Genomic DNA, 17121 nt, shown 5'->3' with positions numbered 1-17121 from the left:
TGTTCTTGGTGATGCGTAGAAATTTTTTAATTTCTGCAACGATCTACAACAGTGGCATCATGAGCTAGGTCTATGCGTAGTTTCTATGCACGAGTAGAACACAAACTTGTTGTGGGCGTAGATGTTATCAATTTTCTTGCCACTACTAGTCTTATCTTGTTTCGGCGGCATCGTGGGATGAAGCGGCCCGGACCGACCTTACACGTACGCTTACGTGAGACAGGTTCCACCGACTGACATGCACTAGTTGCATAAGGTGGCTAGCGGGTGTCTGTCTCTCCCACTTTAGTCGAATCGGATTCGATGAAAAGGGTCCTTATGAAGGGTAAATAGAAGTTGGCATATCACGTTGTGGTTTTACGTAGGTAAGAAACGTTCTTGCTAGAAACCTATAGAAGCCACGTAAAAACATGCAACAACAATTAGAGGACGTCTAACTTGTTTTTGCAGCATATGCCTTGTGATGTGATATGGCCAAAAGGATGTGATGAATGAAATATATGTGATGTATGAGATTGATCATGTTCTTGTAATAGGAATCACGACTTGCATGTCGATGAGTATGACAACCGGCAGGAGCCATAGGAGTTGTCTTTATTTTTTGTATGACCTGCGTGTCATTGAATAACGCCATGTAAATTACTTTACTTTATTGCTAAACACGTTAGCCATAGAAGTAGAAGTAATCGTTGGCGTGACAACTTCATGAAGACACGATGATGGAGATCATGGTGTCATGCCGGTGACGAAGATGATCATGGCGCCCCGAAGATGGAGATCAAAGGAGCAATATGATACTGGCCATATCATGTCACTATTTGATTGCATGTGATGTTTATCATGTTTTACATCTTATTTGCTTAGAACGACGGTAGCTTAAATAAGATGATCCCTCGCAATAATTTCAAGAAAGTGTTCCCCCTAACTGTGCACCGTTGCGAAGGTTCGTTGTTTCGAAGCACCACGTGATGATCGGGTGTGATAGATTCTAACGTTCGAATACAACGGGTGTAAGCCAGATTTGCACACGCAATACACTTAGGTTGACTTGATGAGCCTAGCATGTACAGACATGGCCTCGGAACAAGGAAGACCGAAAGGTCGAGCATGAGTCGTATAGAAGATACGATCAACATGAAGATGTTCACCGATGTTGACTAGTCCGTCTCACGTGATGATCGGACACGGCCTAGTTGCCTCGGATCATGTTTCACTTAGATGACTAGAGGGATGTCTATCTAAGTGGGAGTTCTTTGAATAATTTGATTAGATGAACTTAATTATCATGAACTTAGTCTAAAATCTTTACAATATGTCTTGTAGATCAAATGGCCCACGCTAATGTTGCCCTCAACTTCAACGCGTTCCTAGAGAAAACCAAGCTGAAAGATGATGGCAGCAACTATACGGACTGGGTCCGGAACCCGAGGATCATCCTCATAGCTGCCAAGAAAGATTATGTCCTAGAAGCACCGCTAGGTGACGCACCCATCCCAGAGAACCAAGACGTTATGAACGCTTGGCAGCAGCGTGCTGATGATTACTCCCTCGTTCAGTGCGGCATGCTTTACAGCTTAGAACCGGGGCTCCAAAAGCGTTTTGAGCAACACGGAGCATATGAGATGTTTGAAGAGCTGAAAATGGTTTTCCAAGCTCATGCCCGGGTCGAGAGATATGAAGTCTCCGACAAGTTCTTCAGTTGTAAGATGGAGGAAAATAGTTCTGTCAGTGAGCACATACTCAAAATATCTGGGTTACACAACCGCTTGACTCAGCTGGGAGTTAATCTCCCGGATGACGCGGTCATTGACAGAATCCTTCAGTCGCTTCCACCGAGCTACAAGAGCTTTGTGATGAACTTCAATATGCAGGGGATGGAAAAGACCATTCCTGAGGTATATTCAATGCTGAAATCAGCGGAGGTGGAGATCAAAAAGGAACATCAAGTGTTGATGGTGAATAAAACCACTAAGTTCAAGAAAGGCAAGGGTAAGAAGAACTTCAAGAAGGACGGCAAGGGAGTTGCCGCGCCCGGTAAGCCAGTTGCCGGGAAGAAGCCAAAGAATGGACCCAAGCCTGAGACTGAGTGCTTTTATTGCAAGGGAAGTGGTCACTAGAAGCGGAACTGCCCCAAGTACTTGGCGGACAAGAAGGCCGGCAACACCAAAGGTATATGTGATATACATGTTATTGATGTGTACCTTACCAGCACTCGTAGTAACTCCTGGGTATTTGATACCGGTGCGGTTGCTCATATTTGTAACTCAAAGCAGGAGCTGCGGAATAAACGGAGACTCGCAAAGGACGAGGTGATGATGCGCGTCGGGAATGGTTCCAAGGTCGATGTGATCGCCGTCGGCACGCTACCTCTACATTTACCTACGGGATTAATTTTAAACCTCAATAATTGTTATTTAGTGCCAGCTTTGAGCATGAACATTGTATCAGGATCTCGTTTAATTCGAGATGGCTACTCATTTAAATCCGAAAATAATGGTTGTTCTATTTATATGAGAGATAAGTTTTATGGTCATGCCCCGCTGGTTAATGGTTTATTCTTAATGAATCTCGAACGTATTGTTACACATATTCATAGTGTGAATACCAAAAGATGTAAGGTTGATAATGATAGTCCCACATACTTGTGGCACTGCCGTCTTGGTCACATTGGTGTCAAGCGCATGAAGAAGCTCCATGCTGATGGAATTTTAGAGTCTCTTGATTACGAATCATTTGACACGTGCGAACCATGCCTCATGGGTAAGATGACCAAGACTCCGTTGTCCGGAACAATGGAGCGAGCAACCAACTTATTGGAAATCATACATACTGATGTGTGCGGTCCAATGAGTGTTGAGGCTCGCGGTGGCTATCGTTATGTTCTCACTCTCACTGATGACTTGAGTGGATATGGGTATGTCTACCTAATGAAACACAAGTCTGAGACCTTTGAAAAGTTCAAGGAATTTTAGAGTGAGGTTGAGAATCCACGTGACAGGAAAATAAAATTCTTATGATCAGATCATGGAGGGGAATATTTGAGTCACGAATTTGGCACACACTTAAGGAAATGTGGAATAGTTTCACAACTCACGCCGCCTGGAACACCTCAGCGAAATGGTGTGTCCGAACTTCGTAATCGCACTCTATTGGATATGGTGCGATCTATGATGTCTCTTACCGATCTACCACTCTCATTTTGGGGCTATGCTTTAGAGACTGCCGCATTCACTTTAAATAGGGCTCCGTCGAAATCCGTTGAGACGACACCGTATGAATTATGGTTTGGAAAGAAACCTAAGCTGTCGTTTCTAAAAGTTTGGGGATGCGATGCTTATGTCAAGAAACTTCAACCTGAAAAGCTCGAACCCAAGTCGAAAAAATGCGTCTTCATAGGATACCCTAAGGAAACCATTGGGTATACCTTCTACCTCAGATCCGAAGGCAAGATCTTTGTTGCCAAGAACGGGTCCTTTCTGGAGAAAGAGTTTCTCTCGAAAGAAGTAAGTGGGAGGAAAGTGGAACTTGATGAAGTACTACCTCTTGAACCGGAAAGTAGCGCAGCTCAGGAAGATGTTCCTGTGGTGCCTGCACTGACTAGAGAGGAAGCTAATGATGATGATCAAGATACTTCGGATCAAGTTACTACTGAACTTCGTAGGTCTACGAGGACACGTTCCACACCAGAGTGGTATGGCAACCCTGTCCTAGAAATCATGTTGTTAGACAACGGTGAACCTTCGAACTATGAAGAAGCAATGGCGGGCCCAGATTCCAACAAATGGCTTGAAGCCATGCAATCCGAGATAGGATCCATGTATGAAAACAAAGTGTGGACTTTGACAGACTTGCCCGATGATCGGCGAGCGATAGAAAACAAATGGATCTTTAAGAAGAAGACGGACACGGATGGTAATGTTACCATCTATAAAGCTCGACTTGTCGCTAAGGGTTATCGACAAGTTCAAGGGGTTGACTACGATGAGACTTTCTCACCCGTAGCGAAGCTGAAGTCCGTCCGAATCATGTTAGCAATTGCCGCATACTATGATTATGAGATATGGCAAATGGACGTCAAAACGGCATTCCTTAACGGCTTTCTTGAGGAAGAATTGTATATGATGCAGCCGGAAGATTTTGTCGATCCTAAGAATGCTAACAAGGTATGCAAGCTCCAGTGCTCCATCTATGGGCTGGTGCAAGCATCTCGGAGTTGGAACATTCGATTTGATGAGATGATCAAAGCGTTTGGGTTTACACAGACTTATGGAGAAGCCTATGTTTACAAGAAAGTGAGTGGGAGCTCTGTAGCATTTCTCATATTATATGTGGATGACATACTGTTGATGGGAAATGATATAGAATTCTTGGGAAGCATAAAGGCCTACTTGAACAAGTGTTTTTCAATGAAGGACCTTGGAGAAGCTGCTTATATATTAGGCATCAAGATCTATAGAGGTAGATCAAGACGCCTCATTGGTCTTTCACAATGTACGTACCTTGACAAGATATTGAAGAAGTTCAATATGGATCAGTCCAAGAAGGGGTTCTTACCTGTATTGCAAGGTGTGCAATTGAGCACGGCTCAATGCCCGACCACGGCAGAAGATAGAGAAAAGATGAGTGTCGTCCCCTATGCCTCGGCCATAGGGTCTATTATGTATGCCATGCTGTGTACCAGACCTGATGTAAACCTTGCCGTAAGTTTGATAGGAAGGTACCAAAGTAATCCCGGCATGGAACACTGGACAGCGGTCAAGAATATCCTGAAGTACCCGAAGAGGACTAAGGATATGTTTCTCGTTTATGGAGGTGACGAAAAGCTCGTCGTAAAGGGTTACGTCGATCTTAGCTGCGACACAGATCTGGATGACTCTAAGTCACAAACCGGATACGTGTATATTTTGAATGGTGGGGCAGTAAGCTGGTGCAGTTGCAAGCAAAGCGTTGTGGCGGGATCTACATGTGAAGCGGAATACATGGCGGCCTCAGAGGCAGCACAAGAAGCAATCTGGGTGAAGGAGTTCATTACCGACCTAGGAGTTATTCCCAATGCGTCGGGCCCGATGACTCTCTTCTATGACAACACTGGAGCTATTGCCCTTGCCAAGGGGCCCAGGTTTCACAGGAAGACCAGGCATATCAAGCGTCGCTTCAACTCCATTCGTGAAAATGTTCAAAATGGAGACATAGATATTTGTAAAGTACATACGGACCTGAATGTAGCAGATCCGTTGACTAAACCTCTCCCTAGAACAAAACATGATCAACACCAGAACTCTATGGGTGTCCGATTCATCACAATGTAACTAGATTATTGACTCTAGTGCAAGTGGGAGACTGTTGGAAATATGCCCTAGAGACAATAATAAAATGGTTATTATTATATTTCCTTGTTCATGATAATTGTCTATTGTTCATGCTATAATTGTGTTATCCAGAAATCGTAATACATGTGTGAATACATAGACCACAACATGTCCCTAGTGAGCCTCTAGTTGACTAGCTCGTTGATCAACAGATAGTCATGGTTTCCTGACTATGGACATTGGATGTCATTGATAACGGGATCACATCATTAGGAGAATGATGTGATGGACAAGACCCAATCCTAAGCATAGCACAAGATCGTGTAGTTCGTTTGCTAGAGCTTTTACAAATGTCAAGTATCATTTCCTTAGACCATGAGATTGTGCAACTCCCGGATACCATAGGAGTGCTTTGGGTGTGCCAAACATCACAACGTAACTAGGTGGCTATAAAGGTGCACTACGGGTATCTCCGAAAGTGTCTGTTGGGTTGGCACGAATCGAGACTGGGATTTGTCACTCCGTATGACGGAGAGGTATATCTGGGCCCACTCGGTAATGCATCATCATAGTGAGCTCAATGTGACCAAGTGTTTGGTCACGGGATCATGCATTACGGTACGAGTAAAGTGACTTGCCGGTAACGAGATTGAACAAGGTATTGGGATACCGACGATCGAATCTCGGGCAAGTAACGTACCGATTGACAAAGGGAATTGTATACGGGATTGATTGAATCCTCGACATCGTGGTTCATCCGATGAGATCATCGTGGAACATGTGGGAGCCAACATGGGTATCCAGATCCCGCTGTTGGTTATTGACCGGAGAGTCGTCTCGGTCATGTCTGCATGTCTCCCGAACCCGTAGGGTCTACACACTTAAGGTTCGGTGACGCTAGGGTTGTAGAGATATTAGTATGCCGAAATCCGAAAGTCGTTCGGAGTCCCGGATGAGATCCCGGACGTCACGAGGAGTTCCGGAATGGTCCGGAGGTGAAGAATTGTATATAGGAAGTCCAGTTTCGGCCACCGGGAAAGTTTCGGGGGTCACCGGTATTGTACTGGGACCACCGGAAGGGTTCCGGGGGTCCACCGGGTGGGGCCACCTATCCCGGAGGGCCCCATGGGCTGAAGTGGGAGAGGAACCAGCCCCTAGTGGGCTGGTGCGCCCCCCTTGGGCCTCCCCTGCGCCTAGGGTTGGAAACCCTAGGGGTGGGGGGCGCCCCACTTGGCTTGGGGGGCAAGCCACCCCCTTGGCCGCCGCCCCCCCCTTGGAGATTGGATCTCCTAGGGCCGGCGCCCCCCAGGGGCCCTATATAAAGAGGGGGGGAGGGAGGGCAGCCGCACCCAAGCCCCTGGCGCCTCCCTCTCCCTCCCGTGACACCTCTCCCTCTCGCTGAGCTTGGCGAAGCCCTGCCGAGATCCCCGCTGCTTCCACCACCACGCCGTCGTGCTGCTGGATCTCCATCAACCTCTCCCTCCCCCTTGCTGGATCAAGAAGGAGGAGACGTCTTCCCCAACCGTACGTGTGATGAACGCGGAGGTGCCGTCCGTTCGGCGCTCGGTCATCGGTGATTTGGATCACGACGAGTACGACTCCATCAACCCCGTTCACTTGAACGCTTCCGCTCGCGATCTACAAGGGTATGTAGATGCACTCTTTTCCCTCTCGTTGCTAGAAGACTCCATAGATTGTTCTTGGTGATGCGTAGAAATTTTTTAATTTCTGCAACGATCTCCTACAGTTCCGTGAGGTCCAAATAGAATACATAATCGTAATAATTTTGCATCTCTCTGAATCTGAGAACATAGTATCCACCACTAGGTCCCTCGCCCATGTGTGCGGGTGTAGCCTTGGAAGTTTGATCCCAAGGACTTCTTTTGCTGCTGTCCAGAAAGCCTTAGCATGAGAACAAAGGACCAAGGCATGCATCAGATCCTCGTTCATAGCTTTGCAAAGATCGCAAAGCGATGTGATGCGGATATGATGATAGTGCAAGGTAGCATAATCTGGAAGGATGCCCCGGAGCACCCTCCACCAGAAAACCCGAACTCTAGGTATGACCTTGAGTTTCCAAAGAGCGGTCGACAACTGTTTTTCTGACGTTGAAGTTTCCACTACCGTACCTTCCTCTAGAGCACGCAGCTCGTCTCGAGTCACCAGAGCACGATAAGGTGATTTCACAGTGTATTCGCCGGATTTTTCAAGAGCCCACCCTAGGACATCTTCTCCACCATTGAGCCGAATTGGGATATTTAGTATTGCCTCGGCATCAGGTGCAAGAAAATTTTGCCTCACTACCTGAACATCCCAAGTACCAGACTGGTGATCGATTAGTTCATAGACCCGCTCGATATGATCAGTCCCTTGCCGTCCTGTAGGCTTGAGATAGGTGGTGGTAGGAATCCAAGTGTCATTCCAAACTGAAATTGACTCGCCATTGCCTACCCTTTTGATTAGGCCTGTTTGCAATGCTGTACGCCCCGCTATAATCGCCTTCCATGTTGCGGAGGCAGAAGCTGGAGCATGAGCCTGCATAAAATCTCCATTAGGAAAATATTTTCCTTTGAGAACTCGCGAACAGAGAGTATCCGGATGGATTAGGAGCCGCCAGCCATGCTTCCCGAAAAGTGCTAAATTGAACTTCTCAAACTCCCGAAAGCCCATCCCGCCCTGTGTTTTTGATGTGGACAGCTTCTCCCAAGATATCCAATGCAGCGAACGCCTGTCGATAGAGCTACTCCACCAGAATTTTGCCATGGATGATGCGAGCTATTTGCAGACCTTCTTTGTCAGCTTGAACAACTCATACTATGGGTGGGAATGGCCTGTGTAACAGATTTTAGAAGTACCTCCCTCCCAGCACGCACGTTGATCCATGGATTGCTACGCGCGGCTGCATGTGTTCGCCGCGAGGCATACGTACGTACTGTACATGCATGGCGCCTCTTCAACCATACAATACCAGGTTGACACGTGTATGTTATATTTCTCCTATGTATGCGTAGGTGCGCACCTTCAAAACTGAACCTACTGTTCCAGTTGCAATATTCTATCGGGTATATATAAAGAGGCCGGCAATCGATTGATCGCGGACAGCCCATGCTGCCGTACGTAGAAACAGACCGTATAATGAAAGACAACCTTTCATTCCCGTTATTTTTTAAGCCCTATGTACGTATTCTCTCCGTTCTGTAATGTAAAAACGTTTTTGACACTACCTTATACAGTCTCTTTGAGAGTATACTTTAGGAGACGGTCGGGCTGTCAAAGCTGGCCGAGGCGTAACGGTACGTACTCTATTTACCGCTGTTCGTGCTGGCCATGGGTTATGGAAAAAAAATCTACATTCTATTCTTATATGCGAGGGAAATATTTTTGGATGTCTGCATTCTGTGGGTGTCCAACGATCGATTCGATATATACCGAGCCTAATCCCAGCCACATACACCCACTGACCCACATGCACGTATTAATTAATATTTGGATGTAGTCATGTACGAGGACGACCTAGCTGGAAAACTACCACCATTTGGATCACCAGCTAGCTCTCTCTTTCGCGTCGACGCAGGCAGGGACAGCAGCTAGTTTCCTTAGCAGAATATTGATCTATACTACTTGTATATATTTTTATTTGGGGCCGACGACACGGATCTAGGCCGTAACAGCGACACAGTGAGGCGCCGGGAAATTAAGCATCCACCACGCTCGGTTCCTGTCGCCAGGATTGCGGCCGAGCGTGTGTAGATTAACAGAACTGCGCGAGCTAGCGACAGGTGACAGGTAAATTCAGATCAAATTTCTACATGTGCATCCGTCCGTAGCTAGGATCATCCGCCCCTGCGGGTATCAAATTTTACATTTTGTTTCTGTAAATTCTTCTAGAGATATCGAGTATTTATTAATTACATGCATCGTGAGCATCACACAATTGTTTACTCGTGTTTCTAACTAATTAGCTAGGTCATGTCCCCAGACTGATGTGGACAATTAGGATAAGCAAAACTGCGGCAGGTTGACGATGAGCGCTATGTGTTGTGAATTTCTGACTGGCAAAAAACTCAGGGTCGAGAAGTAAGCTTGAGCGCATCCTACACTATACATTCTTCATCGAGCAGCGTGTGTTGGATCGGATCTGGGATCCTGTATTTTTGCCCGGTTCCGTTTCTGCAGTCAGGAGCGCACGCAAGAGCTGAGCTTATTATGCACTCTGTCGGCGAGAAGCGCCTACTTTTGCTCCCCAACATTCCTCGAAGGAGCTCACTCACCACCTCATGGCTTAGGCCCATGATGTTGTTTTCTTGCCAAAATATCGTGCGGCTACCCTGCACACCTTTCTTTTATCCGGGATGCCGACATGCCTATTCCGGCAGCGTGATTGCGCTGCGAGCACCTGCACGCGTGAATCGGCCATGACTCAGCCAGCAGAATGGCCACTTCGTGCATGCCTAACTTATTTTTTTTTGTTATTTTGTGCAGTACTGTACACCCTACATTATTGGCTTATTGCTTGCCCGAAAATCATGTGGAGTATATGACAGTCAGATCATGCATGTCGTCCTTTGCCATCATGTGTGTTGTGTAGAGTGAGATCAACGGAGGCCCGTTTCATGTGTGGGCGACAGTGTCACTGATCTGTTCTGTAGAAGAATCAACCATGAGCTAGTACGAATAAACGTCTGGAAGGAAAGAGTGTTGGAATATTCGCTATATGTCTGTGTGGCTTACAACATTGATATTACTGCTCTTTTTATCTCCTGGAAATTGTTGATGTGGAATCGAAAGCATAATATACATGTACAGTGTACAAGGAAATTTTGACCGGAATTAGTCCGAGGAAACCGATACTTCATGCTCGAAGTACAGTACATGTGTGTACTAGAAATTAAACATTGTTTGTATAACCCGGGCAGAGCATGATAGGAATGACCAGGTTGTCCATAATTTGGCAATATGGATTGTTTAAAAGCCTGCGGATTTGAATTGGAATTTATTCAGATCCGACGCATGACTCACATGCGTGATGAGATCTTGTTGTAGATTAAGTTGACACTCCTATTTGGTTACTAATGATCGTGATTGGTTGTGCTAATCTGGACTCTTTGTTTAAACAGATTGATTGTCTGGAAACTTATCTGTATACGGTTTAAACTAAACCGGAATAACTCTCTATATTGGAATCTACCCTCTCTTGTCAATACCATTGTGAGCGGCACCACGGATTAGAGTGAGGAACAGAGGGTAGGCCCTAAGTTCAACAAAGAGCCGCTCAATTTTCTCAGGCCCTATATATGTAATTGGCCACAGTTTGATGGTGTAAGCTAAATTAGAAACCTTGATAAGCCTAGATCAGTGCGACGTCTTTGTCGATCAGTGACTTGATTCGTTTGAATATTTGGTACATGCTTGGCCAAAACCTAGGACTGCAAATGTCAGAGGACACTTTACACGATTGGGACATATGGCTTAATTACTTAGCAGATGATACTGCATGCATCATTATCTCTTGGCAGTTTAATAAGGTAGAAGCCGAAGAAGCTTATTTCAACAGCACATGCATAAATATCTCTTGAGATAAGCTTAAGGTATCAATCACTGACCTATATGCCTTGTCTAACTTAGCCCAAAGTGGTTCACACAAAAAAAAACTTAGCCCAAAGTGGTATAGCAGTAGTACTTGATGAGTTATCTTCGTGGAAGACTAGAATGTTCCACGAGTAATATATACAATCGACGAATGCAACAGGGGACACGCATACATCTCCTACAGTAATCAATCAGTTTTTCTTCACAGTAATCAATTGCTTGGTCGACTTTACCAAGGCCACCAGATCATCATCACCATCTGGTGAGTAAACGATAACATGGCTTAATCAACTGTAACTTTTCAGTTTTTTTAACATCGATTAACTCGATGTGCATTAGTTAGGAGCCATGGGTTAGGTTAGGTTAGGTAGCTTTCCACCTCTGGCCGGCCAGCAGCTCATTGTAGATGGCCATCAATACAATCACGTCCCTTGCAGAAGGTTTATCCTTGATTGTAATTTTTTGTTGGTAGCTTATCAAGCTAGGCGCTTGGTGCAGAAGGCTTATCTAGAGCACAAGTTCTTTCACGGAAAATTCATCCAAAACGGGAACGTTGGTGGTGGTTATGTTGGCTATCACTTGTGCTTGTAGTATGTAGACATTGTTGCTTGCAGCCAGTGGCAGAGTTAGAGAGTGATCAGGGTGGGCCACGACCGTCCCGGAAATTTCTCAATTACCTTTATATCATAGAAAAACAATATAAAAACTATAAATAAATAAATAAATTTTATCAACATTTTAATTGTTGGCCCCACCCTGGCCCAGTGGGCTAGATCTGCCTCTGCTTGCAGCTTGGGCCAGGCCACGTTGACATGTGATGCTAAAAGTATGGCCATGGTGATCTTGGCCTGTAGAAGCTAGGCAAACATCTTTCAAACAAGGTTATTTGATCTTTACTATTTTTTATGATTGTTTTTATATTGAAATGAAGCCAAGTTTCAGCTCACCTAAAAGGAAGAGAAATGAAGGATATTAATGTATCTTTTGATGGTAAAGATCAAAAAGGTGTGGCTACAATAATTACCTTGATAAGTGCTATTGGTTTAAAAGTTTTAAGTATTGTGATGATCCCCTCAAAACAGAAAAACAGTATCGTGATGATGAACTACATGACAAAACAAGCAAACAAACAGTTACTACTTGCCGGACAGAGCCATCTAGACAAGCAAGGTCTTTTTCTTAAGACAATTTATTTAATTACGGAGCTAGCGAGGTAAACATAAAATCAGGCACCTCAGACTACTTATTGTGTAGATGCCCCAAACATTATACAAAAATCCCAAACATTATACAAAAATAAATGGGCAAGCGGCTCGTTTACCCTCCATGGGCCACTTTCTAGAACATACTACTCTCTGCGTTTCTAAATATAAAATATTTTGTAGATTTCAACAAAGACTACATTAGAATGCATATAGACATATTTTAGAATGTAGATTCAGTCATTTTGCTTTGTATATAGTCCATATTCAAATCTCTAAAATAACTTATATTTAGGGACGGAGGGAGTGCTACACAGTACGTACTCTCTCTCATGAGTCATCACCCAAACTGTAATTTAAACCCGTGGCTAGACTAGAGGTCGCTGGTCGACCAACGTTTACACGGCGTAAAACTCCAGTAAATAATTGTATGCAGTATGGCTGGCGTCTATCAGAGCATGTGCAGCCGGACTTCTCAAACTCTCTATATGTCCAGATGGATGGTCCGGTCAATGTCCGGCACAGAATATAACCCGGCCGGACTTCTCAAGTTGGTCCTATATTTCGGCGCTAATCAACACCCCTCATTTTCTATTTTAAATTGTTGCGGGTAATCGGCACCTCTCATATCCATACTAAATCTGTGGCGGATATGAGCAGGCTTGAACACGCTCGGACGTGTCCGCCATTTCCAGTCTCCAGACCAACAAGCAGGACCGACAATGAATTGCACCAATTCTTCCTAACCTTGCCGGACGAGCCATTTGCCTCTCCTCTCTTCTCTCTCATCTGCCAAGGCACTCCACTTGCTCCGTCACAACTCTAGCTCCGCCACCGTCCTAACCCCTCAACCCCACCACCACCGCCACAAACCTCTTCACGGGCTATCACGTCGCACCGGACACCGTCGTCGCTCTGGATGCCGACGCGGTACGTCCAGCACTCCGGCTATTCTCATATTGCACCCTGCCCTCTATGTGTTCGACAAATTGACAGGCCAGTTTTGTATGATTCTTCTGTACGAAAATGATAGATTTAGATTATTCGTCGGATGAGGAGTGTGGAAACACGGAGCTTGATTGAAATGGGAGGAAGCTCTCTTTTTCAAAGAAAAAAAACATAACGAAACTTCCTCGAAATAAGATTTCATCCCACTTTATATATAAAGCAACAATTGAACAAACGGCCGAGCGATACAAAATAGTGAGGTAGGCCTCATACAACGTTGATTGCAGGATTATCGGATCACACAGGACACAAGCGACTACGCTACCTAAAGAGAACATAAGAAGATCTGAATACAACACCACGCTATGCCGTGTCGTGCCAGCCGACCTTGCTTCCAGGCTGTGCTCGTACGTTGAGGCTCTTTTAGTGTCATCCCTTGAAGATCGCTCGGCAATATGTCCTTGCTGCTATGCTCTCACTGGGGCCGGTGGGCATCGATCCGCAACATAGTGATCCTATGCTTGATGAAGCATTGGTGCCCTCTCCTCAGGTTTTGCATGCCGTCATCTGTCCTGTGGGCTGCTCTGTTTGGGGAGATGACGTGTGGTTGATCCATGGTGCTTCGTTGATAGGGAGTGAGGTATCCGTTGATCCTATGTGCTTGGAGGCAACGTTTTGGTCGCCACACCCCAACGACTGCTTCTCGTCCCTCGAGCCAACAGTAAAATAGTACCACTGCTCTGAAAGAACAGTAAAATAGCACGGTTAAAATTAATATATGAGTACTTCAAATATCACGAGCAGGACGAAGAAAAATCCTCCGTTCATCAGTTGAGCGCACCATGAAACTTTGGTAGAAATTTCTTCAGAATCGAGGGATTTCTTTCGTGAGCTGCAAATTGCTGGCCTGATCAAAGAAATATTTTACTTCACAAGCAGGGAAAGAAGAAGAAAAATCCTGGGTTCATCAGTTGCGTGCGTCATGAAGTTCCGTAGAAATCTCGTCGGAATCGGAGAATTTCTGCCGTGCTGCAAGTTGCTGGCCTGATCCGGCCGGCTGGGGGCACGCACGGGTGCCGCGTGACGGGCGCAATCGACGGCGAGACGCCACTCATCTCTTGCGGAGCTTATCTGAAACCGAAACAGGGGCGAGACGCACCCACACTCCAGTAACAGAAAGAGAAACAGAAGCAGAAGCAGAAGCAGAAAATGGTTGCAGCAAATCATCCATGATCCATGGATGGATAAGATGCATGTATATCCAGAACCAATTTGTCACGGAGCAGATCAGATGCATGTACGTGTCTCCAATTTGTCACTCATTGCATTGATGTATATCCAAAACCAAACTCAGGGAGTTATACACAGCGGGCAGAGAGCTCACTCTATGTACAAGTGGAGCAGGGAGGACGAAGGGGCTCACTCTATGTGCAGCGGAGCAGAGAGGAAGAGGTTCACTCTATGTACATCCACTCTATCTACAGCTAATTGAACAGGCCGGAATCGAATTGGGTCTTAAAACTCCAATCCCCCGGCCTGATCCCCACCGATCTTCTTTCTATACAGCGAACGGGATTATTGGGGAATTTCGTTCCTATGTACAGTTTGTGCAGTATGTACTAGTATGGCATGTCGACGCAGTTTTCTTTACTGGATGCTGCCGCCTGCGCGGTGGCCGGCCATGGAGGCTGCGGAGAGCCGGCTTGGCCCGGCATGGAACCGGCTCGCGCGCTTTCTGTACTGCACCTGCTGCGCCGTGGGGGACGGCGCGAGGGCCCTGCGCGCCCAGTGCCCGCTCCCCATGGGAGCGAGCTGTGGCAGAGTGCGGCCCGCGCCCTTAGTGCAGCCGCTGCTGATGGGGCCGAGCTGCGCGAACGGGCTGTCCGTGCGCTTCGACGGCGGCGAAGGCGGGGAGGATGGCTTCCTGCAGCTGCCTGCGGCTGGGACCTCCTGCTTGCGCTCCTTGTGGAGGCTGCAGCGGAACGAGCCGGGGTGGTTCGTCGGAGAGCACATGCATGTCCGACGGATCTTCGCGGTGGCGGCGCCGCCCGCGGGGGAGGAGCGGGGAGACGAGACGCTGACGGACTTGGTTGGCGAGCGGCTGGCGCCGCCGGCGGGGAGCTTGACACGAGAGAGCGAGGCGGATTGGTAGTTGGGAAAGGGAGTCAAAAGGATGGGGCCGCTGGGCCGAGATGCAGCCGCCGTCGACATGATGAGAGATTTGGGAGGTGGAGTGGAGGGGCGGTGGCTTTGGTATGTGAGTTGAGCTCCGGTGGTTTGCTGCCGGTTTGGGTAACCAGAGATGCGAGCCCGTTGGCCGCAATTTATAGGCCGGGGAGGGAGATAGGAGGGGCTGTTTGGTAAATTCTGGGCGTTAAGAACTGGGGTTTGGCCAAGTTAACTAAACTCGGGTAATTATGGGCGTGATGCAGTGGGCGTCCGGGCTGGCAGCACACCGGAATGGGTCTGCGACTCAAGGTACTGAAGGTTTCGCAAGTTTCAGTTCAGAAAAGATGTGAGGAGCGCTTTTTTAGACGCCTGATATTATGAGAAGCACACCGCGCATGTGCCATCACGCCACATGTTGCTGTCAGTAAACCGGTTCCGGCACACCGAAAAGACGGTCTCAGAAAAAGGGAACTTATCTCCAAACGAACGTTCAGGTGATGGTCAAGCTGGCCGGAGGCGTGACGCGCCAGCAGCCGGCAGCGACCGGACGGGCCACTGCCGCCGGCCGTGGGTTCGCCTCCGCTTTGCTTGAAACCCGGGCGACCTCTGAACATTCGACACAGTATAGCATCTGCATCAGTCGCCGTAATGGCCGCCCTGCCCATGCATGTTCGGCTTTGCGTTCTGGTTTCCTTGGATTCTGGGAGACCGGGAGGTGCAACGTGGGCGTCTCATTCCTTGCCCCGTCCGTTTCTCATTCGCTTTCGCTTCCTGTCATGTTGTTTTTGGTTTGTTTGTTGGGAGTGCCTAGAACTCATTTAGATGAGATATAATTTGGTCTCATTCATCTTGAAAACAAAAACAGATACAACCCACGTCAGCACACACGCATCTTATAGCATCACATGTAATGGCTATAAAAGATGAACGAGACCAAACTATATCTCATCTAGATGAGTTCTAGCAAAACTGTTGTTTGTTTTACCGTGAACGGCCGGATGTCGAAAGATCATGATCGACAAGCTGCCCTCGGTACCTGCGTCGGTTAATGGCTAGACTAATCCTTGCAAGTCTAATTACTGCTGGCTTAATTACAGCCTTGTGCTGCTGCAGGCACCCTGGCCACATACATACATGCGGACGTACATTGATTTGTGGCGTGTTAACTCGCGTGATCCGGGGTTAATTAACCACCCAACGCCGTGATCATTCCCTCGCAGTGTTTCTTTTTTTTTTTTCCTGATTTGCACCGTGATCATTCGCTCCGGCCGGAACAGCATTGTTCTGCCATGGCCGCAGCACACAGCTGAGCTAGCTAGACCAGCAGGTTCACGGCATTCCACCAGGAACGGGGCCAGCCAGGACCACACGCCCGGTCGGAGACACGTCCCGGACGCCGCCGGCAACGGCTGCATGGTGGGAGGGGGGTACGTGGCGCCGGCCGGCCGCAACAGCTGGCTCGGCGGGGGCTGCTTGGTGAGTGTTTTGTCTTTGTCTCTGGCCGCACCTTGCCGTTTGGATTCGATCGGAAGAGCTATCGTGCGTGCCTGGCCCGGCCGTCGTTCGCTAGCTGCATCACTGTGGTTGCTACTGCTTGATACTACCGTGATCAGGGACGCGCCCTTTTTTTACGAAACGGAGGCAAAAGGATTGCCTCATCAATTAATTAAGAAGAAGAGAATTGCCCAGCTAATATACGGAAAACCGGACGAAAACCGATACAAAAGTGACACTCCAGAAACGACTCACTCTCATGACCACGTAGACAGTCCGCCATGCTCCCAACACACAACAACCACAACCATCAACATTTCTACGACTCAAAAGACCAAAGCCACGTGGACAACACGAAACACTGAGCACTACCCATCATGAAATTGCAGATGCCTTCCCTTTAGCATCAT

At 47.2% G+C, this 17121-nt stretch overlaps 1 protein-coding gene across 1 annotated transcript; it reads right to left on the bottom strand.

The window, feature by feature from the left end:
* Window positions 1-14350: 14350 nt before the first annotated feature.
* On the bottom strand, window positions 14351-15365 carry LOC123142057 (uncharacterized). Its single transcript, XM_044561082.1, has one exon. The coding sequence runs from the start codon at window positions 15257-15259 to the stop codon at window positions 14696-14698; it is 564 nt and encodes a 187-aa protein (XP_044417017.1). The 5' UTR covers window positions 15260-15365; the 3' UTR covers window positions 14351-14695.
* Between the last annotated feature and the right edge of the window lie 1756 nt (window positions 15366-17121).

Source organism: Triticum aestivum, chromosome 6D (assembly GCF_018294505.1).
Source record: "Triticum aestivum cultivar Chinese Spring chromosome 6D, IWGSC CS RefSeq v2.1, whole genome shotgun sequence".
Taxonomy (NCBI): Eukaryota; Viridiplantae; Streptophyta; class Magnoliopsida; order Poales; family Poaceae; genus Triticum; species Triticum aestivum.
This window is presented reverse-complemented; position numbering and strand designations above follow the sequence as displayed.